Genomic DNA, 17,964 nt, shown 5'->3' with positions numbered 1-17,964 from the left:
CGCTTAAATCTGTCTACCGCCGATAGGTGGCGCATTTCAATCTCGCTTTGCTGCTTGCATATCTCCATTTTCCTTTGGTCCCTTTAGCTGAGTAACGGGTATCTAATAGTCGAGGTACTCGACTATAGCGTTCTTCCTTGTTATACCCGTTACTCGTAGAGTAAAAGGGTATACTAGATTCGTCGGAAAGTATGTAACAGGCAGAAGGAAGCGTTTCCGACCCCATAAAGTATATATATTCTTGATCAGGATCACTAGCCGAGTCGATCTAGCCATGTCCGTCTGTCCGTCTGTCCGTCTGTCCGTCTGTCCGTCTGTCCGTCTGTCCGTCTGTCCGTCTGTCCGTCTGTCCGTCTGTCCGGATGAACGCTGAGATCTCGGAAACTATGAGAGCTAGGCTATTGAGATTTGGCGAGCAGATTCCTGAGCTTCTTACGCAGCGCAAGTTTGTTTCAGTAGAGTGCCACGCCCACTCTAACGCCCACAAACCGCCCAAAACTGTGGCTCCTACAGTTTTGATGTTAGATAGAAAATTTTAACTGAAATGTATTAGTCTTGTCCATACCTATCGATTGACCCAAAAAAAATTTTTCTACGCCCACTCTAACGCCCACAAACCTCCCAAGAAAAAAAACCTATGACGTCAGAGCCAGACAGTGCGAAATGTTTTTACGCGTGTATGTGTGTGTATGTAAATAGTTGCCGGCCGAACTTAGCGGCAAAGAGAAAAGCACTGCCGGCGCTCAGAGAGAGCAAAGTGCGCGGCTAACTTATTCTATTGAACAATGAATTTGTCACGCCTACCCTAACGCACACAACGCTTAAATCTGTCTTCCGCCGGTAGGTGGCGCATTTAAATCTCGCTTTGCTGCTTGCATATCTCCATTTCCCTTTGGTCGCTTAAGCTGAGTAACGGGTATCTGATAGTCGAGGTACTCGACTATAGCGTTCTCCCTTGTTTTCATTATATTTTCCCACCAATTTTCCGAGTGTTCCTATGGCAGCTGTATGATATAGTCGTCCGATTTTGATAAAATTAAATTCGAAATTCAGAACTAATTAAAAAATGTTATTTCCAAGCGTAGGAGGTTATATGTTAAAAAAAACGGAAGCTATAATTTGTTTCATATTATTTTCCCACCAATTTTTCAATCGTTCCTATGGCAGCTATATGATATAGTCGTCTGATTTTGGTCAAATAAAATTCGAAATTTAGAACTAATTCAAAAATTTTATTTCCAAGCGTAGGAGGTTAAATGTTAAAAAAACACCGAAACTATAATTTGTTTCATATTATATTCCCACCAATTTTCGGATCGTTATTATGGCAGATATATTATATAGTCGTCCGACTTTGATCAAACTTAATTCGAAATTCAAAACTTATTAAAAAATGTTATTTCCAAGCATAGGAGGTTATATGTTAAAAAAACACCAATGATATAATTTTTTTACATTTTTATACCCTTGCAGAGGGTATATTGATTTCAGTCAGAAGTTTGCAACGCAGTGATGTAACGTTTCCGACCCCATAAAGTAAATATATTCTTGATCAGCATGACTAGAGGAGTCGATCTAGCCGGAACGATCGGAAAATTGGTAGGAAAATAATATAAAACAAATTATAGCTTCGGTGTTTTTTGACATATTATCTTATACTATTGGGAATATCATTTTTTGTATTTTTAAATTTAATAATTATAGCTGGAAGGGTATATAAGCTTCGGCTTGCCGAAGCTAACTTCCTTTCTTGTTTTTCGATTATTTCTATGGGAGCTATAAGATTTAGTTGTCCGATTCCAACTTATATACTACCTGCAAAGGAAATAAGACTTTTGGGAAAGTTTCAGCCCGATAGCTATAAAACTGAGAGATTAGTTTGCGTAGAAACGGACGGACAGACGGACATGGCTAGATCGACTCGTCTAGTGATGCTGATCAAGAATATATATACTTTATGGGGTCGGAAACGTCTCCTTCACTGCTTTGCAAACTTCTGACTGAAATCAATATACCCTCTGCAAGGGTATAATGTGGTAAAGATGGAGTCGTTACCTAGGCCATATAGTTGTACCAAAGACCATAGAATAACAAGATGCGTAACAGCCATACAACGGAATGTACGGCAAAATTTTTGGTGTGGATTTTCGATGTGGATTTTCGATTTTGCTAGTGTGCGTTGTCCGTGTAAAGCTCTTTGGTTGTGTTGGTGAATCATTTCGTGTGGTCTGCTGCAATAAGGGCTCAATTTCGCATTTGACTAACGTGAGGTGTCAATGGCCTGTAGGCCAGGGGTCTAGTCGGTCAACCGCGGGAATTGCAGGTCGGAGTTCAACACCGACTGGGAACAACTTTTCTTTTTATGCAATCGTTTTTTTTTTTTTTAATTAATGAAAATCATGAGTGTTATTCACATAAAATGCTAATGTTAGATAAATTGATTACAGTTTTGCTGTACAAACATTGTTAGTGGCTAGACTCCCCAGACAAATGTAAAAGTAGCAATAAGCTGAATATACTTCGTCAAAAATAAATAAATATCTGGGGGTTATGAACAGTAAAGCTTTAATCCATTTATCAAAAATTTGCATTTTGCACTCACCATGTTCAACAAAATATAATGAAAAATCGTTTTCTCGAGTACACATTACGCTTTTATTCAAAGTGAATTACTTATTGTGTTCATGTTTTTATTGTTATTAGATATTTTTCTAAAGCCTTTTATATGTAATTTACACCAAAAAAAATATATCTATAGGAGCGATTAATTGCTAAAGTCCCAATTGGTACATCTAAAAAAAATTTCGGCTATAAAAACATATTTAAAATAATAAAAAAACTAAAAAAAATAAAAAATCCATCTATTAAAAAAAAATAATCAAAAAAGTACAGCTAAAAAAATATTAATATACGAAAAAAACTATAAAAAAAATTACGTTGAATCCAGCCTCTGAGTGGACTCGAACATGGAACTCTAATCCATTATCCACGGGTCACCAACATACGCAGAGCGCCACAGCCCGCTTATAACTCGCATGAGCAATGCGTCTCTTAGATCGATTCCTTTTCGTCAACATAATTCAAGAATCGACAATTGAGACAAAAATTGAATTTTGACTTTTTCACAGCGCGAAGTGTCGCGAGCGAGATAGCAAGAGAGAGGGAGAGAGAAGGAAGCAAAGCAACGGCATTCTAAAAATAGATTCCTATACGTGTAAGGGTTGCTTTGCAAAAATTAGCCCGCCTGTGTACATTTTCTTACTCCTAGTTACGCATCTTGTTATTCTATGGTCTTTGGTTGTACAATATTATTAAGTCGTTTTCCCTTAAATTTATCTGCAACGAACGTTCAGCTTCCGAGTCGGGGCAAAATGAAATTGCGTTCTGTCCCCTTTTAAGTCGAGAACGGTATTTTCAATTTTATGGTCAATCTTTCCGCTATGGTGACATTTCACTTGGAACTTGGATTTCTTTCGCAGTGGACCAGATGAATCTGCATTCTCTTCCGCATTGCGCTTCCTAAAAGCGTGAGCCTGCAGTTGTTTTTGTAGCTCATTGCGGCTTGTAACGTTTGTGGTATATATCCAGCGCAACGAACTGTTGTCAATTTGAGCCATGTGTACCAACGACCAGATTTTGTGAATCCCTCTGTAGATTTGGGACGACCATTCAAAACGTTTAGTAGAATAGCTGTAGTTCTCTCCACTCCGACAAAGCGTTGAATAAACAGCTCTTTAGATTGTGTCTAGGTGATGCCTGGAAAACATATTTCCAATGACTATTGTGATGCGCTGCCCTCTAAAGCTTTGCTTAAATTCATCACCAAACCGGTTCCCCCCTAGAACATGGTTGACTGTTTTACACCAGAATGAGGCGTCTGCTCCAGCGCCATCGGGATTACATTTTGGGCAAGGTGGCATGGTTAGCCTTATCGCCCGCTGTCGGAGTCCTTGGTGTCTGTATAGATTTTACTCCCTCCATCAGGGTCCTATGGTGCGCTTCCAACGCTGCCATATACATATTGTCCAGAAGTATCGGGTTATTCGATTTTTCCATGTTTCAATGAATTAGGTGTCCAGCATAGTAAGTTCTGGTCGTCCTCTCTGCGCATTCTGAACTGACATCAAAAAGTCAGTTACCGACTTTCTCTACAGACCTCGCTCATCAGAAATCTACTGCTACTCAATTTTAAACTCCTATTGTTTTCTTCTAGAAATGCATGTCATTAATACCGTAAAACTAAGGAATGCCAACAACTATCAGAACAAAGCAGACCCGCTTCACTTGCTTTTACAAAAGAAACGTTTTCTTGTACCTGTTACATGCTTTTAGACATAATACCCTTAACTTAACTTACTGGTCGTCTTGTGCACCCAACAGCTTGCAAGTGAACTATTGAAAGTCAGCGATTTAGCTTGGTTATGCAGCAGCCACATTTCTTTAACAAGAAAATAAGAGACTCTGGTGAAACACAAGCAGAATATGTCTTCTGCGCTGCTATTTTTAATTCCGAAGACAGTTTCATCGGAGGATTATATATGGACTTTATCGCAATATTATGACGCCCGCCAAACGCAATAATTACTGTTAATTTTGTTAGTACTTGCACTATCGTTCATATTAAAAGCACTAAGAATCTCTTTTTCTTCGCGACAGCTTTATATGCAAATTAAGATTTTATCATATTCCTTGATGTTGATTATCGCGTCATCAGATTTTAAATTTACTGCACATTTGATATGTAATTAATTATTTGGTGGTTACACCTCTAAACACGGTAAATTATAACCTTTCCAATTTTAAAATCCGCCGACCCTATTCCGACTTCCGCTCGGATTTAATGGTAGACATAAAAAAAATATTTTGAGATGTCATCTGAACGTTCTGTGTTATGTCATCCAAAAATTAATTTTGGTTTAAGATACCTCATAATTATACTCGTTAGTCGTAGAGTAAAAGGGTATACTAGATTCGTCGGAAAGTATGTAACAGGCAGAACGAAGCGTTTTCGACCCCATAAAGTATTTATATTCTTTATCAGGATCACAAGCCGAGTCTATCTCGCCATGTCCGTCTGTCTGTCTGTCCGTATGTACGCTGAGATCTCGGAAACTATAAGAGCTAGGCTATTGGGATTTGGCATGGATATTCCTCAGCATCTTGCGCAGCGCAAGCTTGTTTCAGCAAGGTGCCACGCCCACTTTACCGCCCACAAACTTCAAAAAATCGTACATATGAACGCGGATATCTCGGAAAATATAAAAGACAGAGAATTGGGATTTCAGATTTTGATTCCGTAACCTTGTACGCAGCGCAAGTTTGTTACACGAATATGCCACGCCCACTCTAACGCCCACAAACAGGCCAAGCCTGTGGCGCCCACAATTTTCTTGCTAGATAAATAATTTTTACTGAAGTGTATTAGTCTCGGCAATACCTATCGATTGACCCAAAAAAAAGTTTGCCACGACCATTCTAATGCCCATAAAAAGGAATTTGTTTGGGCTTGATATCTACGCCGATAGATGCGTTACTTAACAAAAGAAAACGCTATAGCCGACGGCCTCTACTATCAGATAATCCATACTGACCTAAGGAGGTGCAAGAGAGATGGAGATATGCAAGCAGCAAAGCGAATGTGCACAATATTGCACACTCCGCAATAGCGCCTTTATATGTCTTTATATGTCTATAACATTTCAATGGATGGTCCGAGTTGGACAGTTCTTGGCATACAGATGGATAAATAGATATTAATATTTAAAAAAAAAAAGAATTTACATTTTAACAAATCTTCAGAAACGTCGACGATAAACAGGTTTTAACGTGGGCGTTAAAGAGGACGTGAAAAATAAACAAAAAGAAAGGAAGCTAACTTCGGAACATTATATGTACAGAGCTTTCCGATTTTTAGAAAACTTAAAACTAATTACAGAAATTTTTAGATAATCTTTCATTCCGATTGACGTTCGTATATGTTTACCGAAAACGACCCGCTTGTCCCGACCTATTTACTACATGCAATAGAAATAAGACTTTTGGGAAGGTTTCATCCCGATAGTGTTTAAAACTGAGAAATAAGTTTGCGTTAAAACGGACAGACAAGCGTGGATAGATAGACTCGTCTGGTAATGCTGATCAAGAATATATTTACTTTATGGGGTTGGAAAAGACTCCTTTACTGCATTGCAAGCTTCTGACTAAAATCATTATACCCTCTTCAATGGTATGAAAAGAGGATATCTCGAGGGATTTCAAACTTTTTAGAACAAATGTGCTGGATTCTATGATCATTTCAAGAACTGAAGCCGCTTGATCACCAGAATCGTCGTTTGTTCGTGAATTGGGCTGAGCAACAAGTATCGACCGATTTTTGCTTGAAAACCGTCGAAACTGGGTTCAGCGTCTGGACCAGCCCGTGGCGGTCAAATCGAGTTGTATACATAATGGCATCGATGTACTTTCACAGAAACAAAGAATTTAATTGATTAATCCACTCAAGTGTCAAGACTTACCCCAGACAGATATGATTACAATAACCGTGGTGGTAAGCACGAAGCCTAGATTCTCCAGTACGCGATACACAAAAGATCCGCCATAAGAACGTTCAGCGCATTTTTGGGTCATCATAGTGCTGCCGACAATGGGCACCTGCAATTATAAAAATTTAAGTGATAACTAAATAGGGGCGAATTAAAGATAATCGATTATGCTAAAATTAACCAAATAAAACACAAGAAAAAACGCTATACTCAAGGCGCGGGACTAGTGACCGAGCCAAAGTCGGTAGAAGTCCTGGGTGATTCTTTGATCACGTGACATGCGGCCACGCTTGGCTAGCGTACAGTTAATAAGCTTCAGTTTGATTTCAGTACTAATCAAGAGCGCACAGCTCTATGATCATCAACCGGAAACAACCAAACAAAAATAATTGGCACCGAAAATAAATACCGAATTCACGACAACGACATAGTCGATACCATCGACCATCAGACCCGACCCGTTACTCAGCTAAGGGGAGTGCGAGGGAGAAAGAGATGTTTACTTGTGGCTAGCACCACCTAGCGCCACCAAGCCTACAACACCAACTAGCCTATAGCGCCCCTAGCGGCTTTGTGAAAACAGCTGATTTGCTGCATTAGGGGTGCAATCTTGATTGAAATTGCAAGAGATTAATTTTTAATTGGTTATAACATTAAAATGAATTTATTCCGATTTCAATAATTATTGGCATTCAAATCGGTATTGATAATAAGAACAAACTCTTATTTACATTTTTACAAAATAAGAAAAAAAAAAAATGGGCGCTGGACGGGTTTTAGGCTTATGCCATAACAAACTTGCGCTGCGCAGGAAATCCAAGAATCTGCATGCCGAGTCCCAACATTCTAGCTTTAATAATTTGCGAGATCTCAGCGTTCATATGGATAGAAAGACAGCAGACGGAGATGGCTAGATCGACTCGGCTAGCGATCCTGATCAAGAATATATATACTTTATGGGTGTAGAGGGGTGAGGGGGTACGTTCCGTCGTCGTTGAAGAAGTGCGACTTCGTTGACTTGCGGTGGCAACGGGGCGCTGTGGCTGGCTTCGATTCGGAAGGGCGGTGCACTGGAAAAGAGGTGCATTGGGAAAGCGGTGCAATGGAATAGCGGTGCCATGGTATAGATTCGCTGTACAGTGGACCTAAATGCTAGGATGGTCGAAAACTGTTTAAAAGTATACTTTCGCGTAGCTGTGGATTTGTAGAACAAAGTCTTACCTGGTGTCAACGCTAGCAGGATCCTCCGACATGGGAAAGAGCGGTCTGGAGTTTAGACAAGGCTCGATTTTTGCTAGGAGGGTCAAAAGCTCTTTAAAAATATACATTCTCGTAGTTGGGGATTTGTAGACAAAAGTCTTAAAGCTCTTGACACCAGCTTCCCACAGGCGGAATAAATTGCCAGTTGGGCTGCTGATGACTATACGCATCTGTTACAGACTCCTTAACGGCTTGCTGAAAATCTCGGGGAAGCAAGGTGGCAGCGCCGACGAAGGTCTTTCCATTGTCGAACTGAACTTGGCGAGGACACCCTCTTCTGGATACGAACCGAGCGAAGGCGGTAAGAAATTTCTCAGTCGATAAGTCGGATGTAGGCTCTACCTCAGGGAAAGAAGTATATGTGCACTTTTTAATTTGCTTTTATTTTCTCTAAAGTTAACGGTACAGTTTTTCTAAGTACGCAGTTTTGTATTCTTATCTTATATGAACATCTCCTAATTCAATGGTCCTTTTTGGGCATCATTCGTTGTACCGTTTTTAATAACATGTGCTGAAACTTGTGTTTTTAATAGGAAATAAGTATATGTGCAAATTGAGATTATTGTGTTATTGATAGCGAGTAAGCTAAGAAGTGTGATCAAAAAATATTTTTTAATCAGCGGAAAAATAGATAGATCAGATAAAATAGATTGTTTATCCTTGTAGAATAAAATAATTAATATTAAGTTTCATTTTAAGGTAAAATGCCACGTGGCTTTCATTTGTCAGAGGAAGGTCGCGGCATGATCAAAGGACTGGCTGAATCTGGCCAGACCATTTCTTATATTGCTGCCAGATTAAATAGGCACAGAAATACAATTAGTAACTTCCTTAAAAATCCGGAAAGTTATGGAAAAATAAAGCGAAGCGGCAGTCCCACTGAATTCGACGAGCGGTGCAAGAGACAAATTCGGCGTCTAGCTGTTCAAGACAACAAGTCTTGCATGGAGATAAAAGGTCAACTGAATCTTGACGTACCCAAAAGACGTATAAACCAAATTTTGAACCAAAACAAAATGGTTTCATATGGTTCCCGCGACGCTGTACCAAGCTATTAAAGCGTCACATTACCGCTCGTCTACAATTTGCTGAGCAATACAAATTTTGGTCGGAGGAGTTTAGAAAAGTTATATTTTCGGACGAAAAAAAATTTAATTTAGACGGTCCTGACTCCTGTCAAAAGTACTGGCGCGACAAAAGGCAACCACGATAGATCTGTCATAAACGAAACCACGGTGGAGGATCATTAATGGTTTGGGCCGGATTTGGGTGTGCTGGGAAGTCTCCACTTTCTTTCATACCGACTAGAACAAATGCAGAAATTTATATAGAGTTACTAGAAACAGTGCTTATCGAATTTGCTGGAGACATTTATGGGGATGAGTGGATATTCCAGCAAGACAACGCGCCAATTCACACAGCTCGTAAAACTAAAGTCTTTCTGGCAGCTAGAAAAATACCGCTATTGCAATGGCCAGCGATCAGCCCGGACCTAAACCCAAAAGAAGATCTTTGGGGATTACTTTCTAATAAAGTTTACAAGAACGGCCGCCAGTTCGACACAGTTAATGACCTCAAAAAGGCTTTGATCAAGGAATGGGATCAAATAAATCCGACAACTCTGCAAAACTTGACCACTATAATGCCCAATCGGATTAATCAAATTTTTATTAAGAAAGGAAAACATATAAATTATTAAGAAGTATATTTAAAATTGTTAAAAATTGTTTAACTTGTATTTCGAATTTTCGAGCAGATATACTTATTTCATATGAAATTAAAGTTCATTATTTAATTTAAAGTTAATCTAAACGTTTACGAAAAATATATTGTTATTCTTATGTTAATATGTATTCAAGCAATATAAAAAAATTTAATCAAAAACCTAATATAATTATTATTTTTTTTTTTTTAAATAATTTCAATGCACATATACATCTTTCCCTGAGGTAGATGGATGGCCTTCGTAGATAAGCTGACGAAAAGCAGACGAAAAGCAAGACATACCTCTTTGTGACAAGCTCTTCCAGTGTAATTATACCCGTTACTCGTAGAGTAAAAGGGTATACTAGATTCGTCGGAAAGTATGTAACAGGCAGAAGGAAGCGTTTCCGACCCCATAAAGTATATATATTCTTGATCGGGATCACTAGCCGAGTCGATCTAGCCATGTCCGTCTGTCCGTCTGTCCGTCTGTCCGTCTGTCCGTCTGTCTGTCCGTCCGGATGAACGCTGAGATCTTGGAAACTATAAGAGCTAGGCTATTGAGATTAGGCGTGCAGATTCCTGAGCTTCTTACGCAGCGCAAGTTTGTTTCAGCAGAGTGCCACGCCCACCCTAACGCCCACAAACCGCCCAAAACTGAGGCTCCTACAGTTTTCATGCTAGAATAAAAATTTTAATTGAAATGTATTGTTCTCATCAATACCTATCGATTGACCCAAAAAAAGTTTGCCACGCTCCTTTGAACGCCCACAAACCGCCCACAAACTTCAAAAAATCGTAAATATGAACGCAGATATCTCGGAAAATATCAAAGATAGAGAAATGGGAATTCAGATTTAGATTCCGTAGGCTTGAGCGCAGCGCAAGTTTGTCACGCGAATATGCCACGCCCACTCTAACGCCCACAAACCGCCCAAGCCTGTGGCGCCCACAATATTCATGCTAGATAAAAAATTTTAACTGAAATGTATTGGTATTGTCAATACCTATCGATTGATCCAAAAAAAACTTTGCCACGCCCACTCTAACGCCCACAACGCTTAAATCTGTCTACCGCCGGTAGGTGGCGCATTTCAACCTCGCTTTGCTGCATATCTCCATTTTCCTTTGGTCCTTTTAGCTGAGTAACGGGTATCTGATAGTCGAGGTACTCGACTATAGCTTTCTTCCTTGTTTTCTATATCAAAAGTCCCGGTAAAGTCCATCCCTGTGTACGAGTTAGTCACTGCCTTGTGACGACCCAACCTAAAGGCTAGGACACCACAAACAATATTATTATAATCATTAACATTTAACCTTTACAGTCACCTTAGCTCTACTTATATTTTTAAGAGACAGAACATGAAGTGTGATTATTTCTTAAGAAAAGTGGAGCCCAAATATAGGTTTAAAACCAAGGTGGCAACGCCGATGTAAGTAGATGTAGATAAGAAAGGCGTCGAAAAAAAGGGAGAAGGTGGGTAGTCTAAGACGGATAAGGTCTCTTGTTTCCCGGTTTTCGAAGGAGAAGGTCGTATGAGCACATGCTAAAGAAGATTTCGGAGGACAGTGTCCGAACGGTGCAGTGAAGGAACAGTAAAAATAAACGGAGTGAACATAGAAATAACAGTAAATAAAATGAATGAATAAAATGTCATAAACGAAACCACGGTGGAGGATCATTAATGGTGTTCGGAGCAGATCGCCAGCGCCTAGTCATGCGCGCATAGGTGTACGACGGCACCTGCATAGCTCTCTGCTTATCTTTCGCCTTCTTTCTTATACCCATAAAGCTGTCGCTTATCTATTCAGCAACTACTTTGTAAGCCTGCATATGTCTATATGAAGATCTTGGAGCCAAGCTTTTTATACATTCACAGTCCGTCTGCCGCTCCGAATAAACGCTATACATTTTAATATAACCTATTCGTGCGTTATTAATTATAAATATAAGGGTGGCATATTTGTTGTCTTCCCCACAAACATTTGGTGACCCCGACGTGATAGCAGTTTTTATCGGAGTCTGCAACTCGGTCTCGCGATTGTTTAATATAGTTTAAACAAACGCTTTGTTTCGCTGTCGTTTTCGTGCATTCGGTCACAAACATACATACATACATACATATGTGCATATAAAAGTGCACAGCCGGCCGTTGGATTTTTTGTACATTTTGCGCTGTGAAAAACACCAAAACTGTGTTGTGCAAATAATTCTTAACAAAGTGAATTGCATTTAATCTTTGTTAATAGCGCATATTACATATATATATGTACATATAGCCATTTATACATTCGTTTGCCAGTTACATAATCCGCTGTTGCTAGGCAGGCAATTTATCGACAAGAACAACAACAACCAAGATAAAGGTTCCGTTGCATCTCGGCGACGCTTGTTAACCTTCACGTTTTCGCGGCAAAGGGTATACGGTATTTTGTGCCTCTAACGCGGTCGGACATTTTATTTTATTTCATTTTCATTTCATTTTTTTCCATTCTCGTAATTGAAAAATGTCTGATACGGAAAACTCGGTTCGGGCTCAAAATGAATCCACAAGTGACGTCGACTACTACCGAGTCAAAGCCCAATCTATTTTGCGGCAAATGAGCTCGATGAAATGTTATTTAAACGCTGATGCGGTTAATCAGTTTGACGAAGCTGATTTGCTGGCGCGAATGGAATGGATCAATTCTTTAAACCAGGCATTTGATTCTGCGCAGACATCGTTGGAAAGACTGGATTTTGCAGAGATCTCAAGCGACCATCGGATTGAATTTGCTGAAGTCTTCATGGATGTGAAGGCGAAACTAAACCGAGGCTTGGCGGCTCATCGCAAGTCACAATTGCCGGCTTCAACCGCTGCAAATTCAACATCTATTGACATCACTAATAATGCGGATCTTTCTTTTCGATCTAGGAAGCCTCGGTTGCCAAATTTGGAAATTGCTCGTTTTCATGGATCCTACTCTGAGTGGCCGGATTTTCTTGCGACTTTCACTACGGTCATCGGAAATGATGATGAGCTAAGCGACATTGAAAAATTACAATATTTGCGTTCGAGTTTGGGCGGCGTGGCTCTGGAAACCATACGCTCGCTCGAACCCTCGAATGCGAATTTTAAAAAGGCTATGAATTTGCTGGTTAATCGATTTGATAATAAAGTTTTACACTTTCAGGCACATGTACAGGCAATATTCGGTTTAAAGGGTGTCGAGAAGGGATCTTCGAAGGGTCTTCGGGAGCTGAGCGATTGCATGAATTCGCATCTGCGAGCAATTCGAACCCTGGCCAATACGCAACAAATTTTGGATGGACTTTTAATTCACATCGTCACTCGGAAACTGGATCAGAGGACGCGGGAAAAATGGGAAGAGGATTTGTCAATCACTGAGCTGTCTACCTGGGATGCTATGGAATCGTTTTTGGAAAAGAGGTGCAGGATGATGGAAAACTTGGATCAAGCCTTGGTAACTCAAACACCAGGCCAGCAGGTGGGAAAAAACTTGCACAAATATAACCAAAATACACTTATTGCTTCTGCTACTAACTCAAATCATTTGACATGCCTATTTTGCGATGCACGGGATCATTATTTGCCAAAGTGTTCTCGATTTTTAAATTTGAGTCCGAATCTTCGATATAGAGAAGCAAAGAAGTTGCACCTCTGCCTCAACTGTTTGCGCAAGGGGCATAGTTTGCAGCAATGCAAGTCGACTCACTGCAAGTATTGTCGCATGAAGCATCATTCATTATTACACATGAACCATGACCCATCCGCAACATCAACCTCATTTTCATCTCCATCATGCGATCCATCCTCGAGCTCTCAGCCATTACCATCTACTTCATCAGCATTAGTATCATGTTCGCATACATCATCGCATCCTGATCATCATATACCAAGCCCTCCACCCAAAACCTTAAATATTTTGCCGATCGACTACGTGTTGCTTCCAACTGCTATTATCTACGTTAGAAATAGAATTGGAGCATTCATGCCTTGCCGAGCAATTTTAGATTCGGCCTCCCAGCTAAACTTCATAACCTCTCGCTTAGCTAGCCAACTAAACTTGAATCATAGAAGATCGCAAACGTCGATTTCTGGGATAGGAGAATCTTCCATGATCTCTGATAAGACTGTCGATATTCTTGTGCAATCACGGGATGCAAGCTATCGTGCGGCATTCACAGCGGTTGTGACTCACAGTATTACTGATTATCAACCCCATTTCAATATAAATGCAACATCGTGGAGGATACCGCAAAACATTTCACTCGCTGACCCTAATTTCAATCAATCACAACGAATTGACCTTTTACTCGGCGCTGGGTTGTTTTTCGAAATAATTTCTATGGGACAAATTCATTTGGATAGGGCTTTGCCAACTCTTCAGAACACCAAGCTTGGTTGGATAGTCTCTGGAGGGTTATCATCGAACATGCCAACTCATAAGTCGGTTTTACAAGCCAGCATCAAGGACCCAGCTGATCATTCCGATGACACACTTTCCGCCATTGTAAAGCGATTTTGGGAAATTGAGGACTTCACTTCGTCTAAGCCATCTTTGTTGTCGGAAGACTTCCGATGTGAGCAACTTTTTAATGAAAATTGCATTAGACTTGGAAACGGCCAATACTCTGTTCGTCTCTTGTCCACTTCCGGATTCGAATCTTTAGGTGATTCTTATTGCTTGGCTCGTCGTCGTTTCAAGAGTTTGGAAGCTAAATTAGATAGAAACCCAGCCCTGAAAGCACAGTATTCAGCATTTTTGAGGGAGTATATCGATCTAGGTCACATGTCTCTTGTAACTAAGGAACCGCCAGAAACACAATTCTTTTTGCCCCACCATTGCGTACATAAGCAGGAGAGCACGAGTACGAAGCTTCGTGTCGTTTTTGATGGATCTGCTAAAACAACTTCTGGTAGCTCTCTGAACGACTTACTTCTGGCAGGACCAACAATTCAACAAAAAATCTTTAATATACTGCTTCGCTTTCGATTTTTTAAAGTTGCTCTTTGTGGAGATATCTGCAAGATGTACCGTTGCGTGCGTGTCTCGTACCCGGATGATTTCTTGCAGTGCATCGTTTGGAGAGAAAGCTCCACGGAAGAGTTGAGTGTTTTTAAATTGAACACGGTGACTTACGGAACCAAGCCAGCTGCCTTCTTGGCTATAAGAGCCATGCATCAACTCGCTTACGATGAGGAGGAATCATTTCCTATTGGAGCAAAAATTGTTCGTAGAGATTTCTATGTGGATGATTTAATATCTGGTGGGGACTCAGTTGAGGAGGTGAGAGAAATTCGTCGTCAGGTGAAGGAACTACTGTCGCGAGGCCACTTTCCAATTCGGAAATGGTGTTCGAATGAGTCAGCAGCCCTGAAGGGAGAGTCTGAATGCGACAAGGAGCAGTTAATCAAATTTCACGATGGATCGGATGTCGCCAAGGCATTGGGACTAGTCTGGGATCCATCTTCTGATCAGCTCCTATTTCATTTTTCTCAACTGCCAACCAATCAACGACCCACTAAGCGGGTTGCATTGTCGACGATTGCCAAATTCTATGATCCACTCGGTTTAATAACTCCTATTATCACAAAATCTAAGATTTTTTTGCAATCTCTATGGAGTGCGAACGTGGATTGGGATGATGCACTGCCAGAGCCCATTCTTTCGTCATGGGGGGAGTTGACCTCACAGTTATCGGTCGTACAGAACTTAAAATTCCCACGATTCGTACTGCAACCAAGGGCTTCCGTTGAGTTGCATGGATTCTGCGATGCTAGCATGTCAGCTTATGGAGCGTGTCTATACTTGCGATCGGAGACCAATGGAGAATCGAAAGTCCATCTGCTCTGTGCCAAGTCAAGGGTAGCTCCATTGAAGGCCTTAACAATTCCAAGATTAGAACTTTCCGCAGCGCTTTTATTGGCTGAGCTAATCGTAAACGCCAAGGAAGCCATAGATTTCGATTGCACCTTTCATTGCTGGTCGGACTCGTCCATTGTGTTGGCGTGGATTCGGCAACCTCCGAGGGAGTTTAACGTTTTCGTATCAAACAGAATCGCGAAAATTCAGGAGATGACGAAAGACATGTCTTGGCATCACGTTCCTACAAACTTGAACCCGGCAGACGTCGTATCGCGAGGATGTACCCCAAGAGAATTGTTGGAACATTCCCTTTGGGCTAACGGGCCTCCATTCCTTCTGCAAAGCTCGTCAAATTGGCCGTCCCTGCTAGACTCAGTAAAGGATCTTCCAGAGCGCCGTTCTGTGGCTCTAATTGGGGCCGTTTGCATAGACAGTTCATCAAACTGCAAATTCCTCAACTCTTTCGATAAGTTGCAGCGCGTATTTGCATACATTTATCGATTCATTTCAAATTGCAGAGCCAAATCTGCGCCGTTAAAAGGTCGACTTTCGGTGGAGGAGATCAACTCTGGAACTGTACTTCTTCTGAGGAGCATCCAACAGGTTAACTTGGCGAAGGAGTATGGATCTCTTAGCCAGGGCAAGCCGTTTCCACAGAAAAGCAAGCTGGTTTCGCTTAGACCTATACTCGGCTCCGATGGGTTACTTCGCGTGGGTGGAAGGCTTCAGAACGCAAACTTGGACTACGACACGAGGCATCCGATACTGTTGCCCAAGGATCATCCAGTCACCAAGGCGATCATCGTTTATTATCATGAGAAATATTTGCATGGAGGATCGCAGGCGCTGCTTGCCGCATTACGGCAAAGGTACTGGCCGATTGGAGGCCGCAAGTTCGTCGCCAGCGTTATCAACAAATGCGTCCGATGTTTCCGAATGAAGCCTGTTACTTGGGAGCACGTCATGGGTAGCCTTCCCGCAAATAGAGTGCAGCCTAATCCAGCGTTTCATACCACAGGAGTTGACTATTGTGGGCCATTCTATCATAAAGCAGAGGCCAGAAATAAGGCACCCCACAAGTGCTATATCGCCGTCTTTGTCTGTTTTTCCACGAAGGCTGCTCATTTGGAAGTGGTCCAGGATCTTACGACGGATTCTTTCATCGCAGCGCTGAGGAGATTCATCAGCCTTAGAGGCAGTCCGCGTACCATTTGGAGCGACAATGCTACAAACTTTGTCGGTGCAAAGAGAGAGCTTGCCGAGCTGAAAGAGCTCTTTTTGAGCGAGCAGCACACAGCATCGATATCTTCCGTCTGTTTAGCTGATGGGATCGATTGGAAGTTCATCCCTCCGCGTGCCCCGCACTTCGGTGGTTTATGGGAGGCCGCTGTGAAGTCAGCTAAATTTCACTTCTACAGAGTCGTCGGTGCATCCATTTTAGCCATCGATGAATTAAGAACTCTTGCATATGAGATTTCTGCCATCCTTAACTCCCGTCCACTCTGTCCAATTTCAGAAAATGCTGAAAGCCTTGAGGTGCTAACACCGGCGCATTTCCTGAAGGGTTCAAGCTACACTAAGTTTCCTGAGCCTGGCATTACTCATCTCCGCGAAGACCGCCTCAGCAGATGGCAGCGGGTTACCCAGATGCAGCAACATTTCTGGAAAAGGTGGAGCGGCGAGTATTTGTCCCTACTTCAAGAGAGGAGCAAGTGGCGCGTCGAAACGTCTAACATCAAGGTTGGACGCATAGTTTTGCTTAAGGAGGACAACGTCCCACCCTTGAGATGGCAGCTTGGGTGCATCCAAGAAGTCATACCCGGCGGGGACGGAGTCATCAGAGTAGCTATGGTCCGTACAGCTACGGGTCTGATCAAGAGAGCCGTCGCCAAGCTAGCCGTTCTGCCCATCGATTCCGAGATAGTTGGAACCTTACCTCTTCCAACGGGGGGAGTATGTTCGGAGCAGATCGCCAGCGCCTAGTCATGCGCGCATAGGTGTACGACGGCACCTGCATAGCTCTCTGCTTATCTTTCGCCTTCTTTCTTATACCCATAAAGCTGTCGCTTATCTATTCAGCAACTACTTTGTAAGCCTGCATATGTCTATATGAAGATCTTGGAGCCAAGCTTTTTATACATTCACAGTCCGTCTGCCGCTCCGAATAAACGCTATACATTTTAATATAACCTATTCGTGCGTTATTAATTATAAATATAAGGGTGGCATATTTGTTGTCTTCCCCACAAACAAATGGTTTGGGCCGGATTTGGGTGTGCTGGGAAGTCTCCACTTTCTTTCATACCGACTAGAACAAATGCAGAAATTTATATAGAGTTACTAGAAACAGTGCTTATCGAATTTGCTGGAGACATTTATGGGGATGAGTGGATATTCCAGCAAGACAACGCGCCAATTCACACAGCTCGTAAAACTAAAGACTTTCTGGCAGCTAGAAAAATACCGCTATTGCAATGGCCAGCGATCAGCCCGGACCTAAACCCAAAAGAAGATCTTTGGGGATTACTTTCTAATAAAGTTTACAAGAACGGCCGCCTGTTCGACACAGTTAATGACCTCAAAAAGG

At 41.5% G+C, this 17,964-nt stretch overlaps 1 protein-coding gene across 1 annotated transcript in view; it reads right to left on the bottom strand.

The window, feature by feature from the left end:
* The window catches only part of LOC119562453 (nuclear pore membrane glycoprotein 210), a 586,123-nt gene that overhangs the window by 87,498 nt on the left and 480,661 nt on the right, over positions 1–17,964 (bottom strand). Inside the window, exon 16 of the mRNA XM_037875640.1 lies at positions 6,516–6,651. Within this exon, the coding sequence (XP_037731568.1) occupies positions 6,516–6,651 (136 nt within the window). The remainder of the gene's footprint in view (positions 1–6,515; positions 6,652–17,964) is intronic.

The sequence above is a fragment of the Drosophila subpulchrella genome, unplaced genomic scaffold (genome assembly GCF_014743375.2).
Source record: "Drosophila subpulchrella strain 33 F10 #4 breed RU33 unplaced genomic scaffold, RU_Dsub_v1.1 Primary Assembly Seq48, whole genome shotgun sequence".
Lineage (NCBI taxonomy): Eukaryota > Metazoa > Arthropoda > Insecta > Diptera > Drosophilidae > Drosophila > Drosophila subpulchrella.
This window is presented reverse-complemented; position numbering and strand designations above follow the sequence as displayed.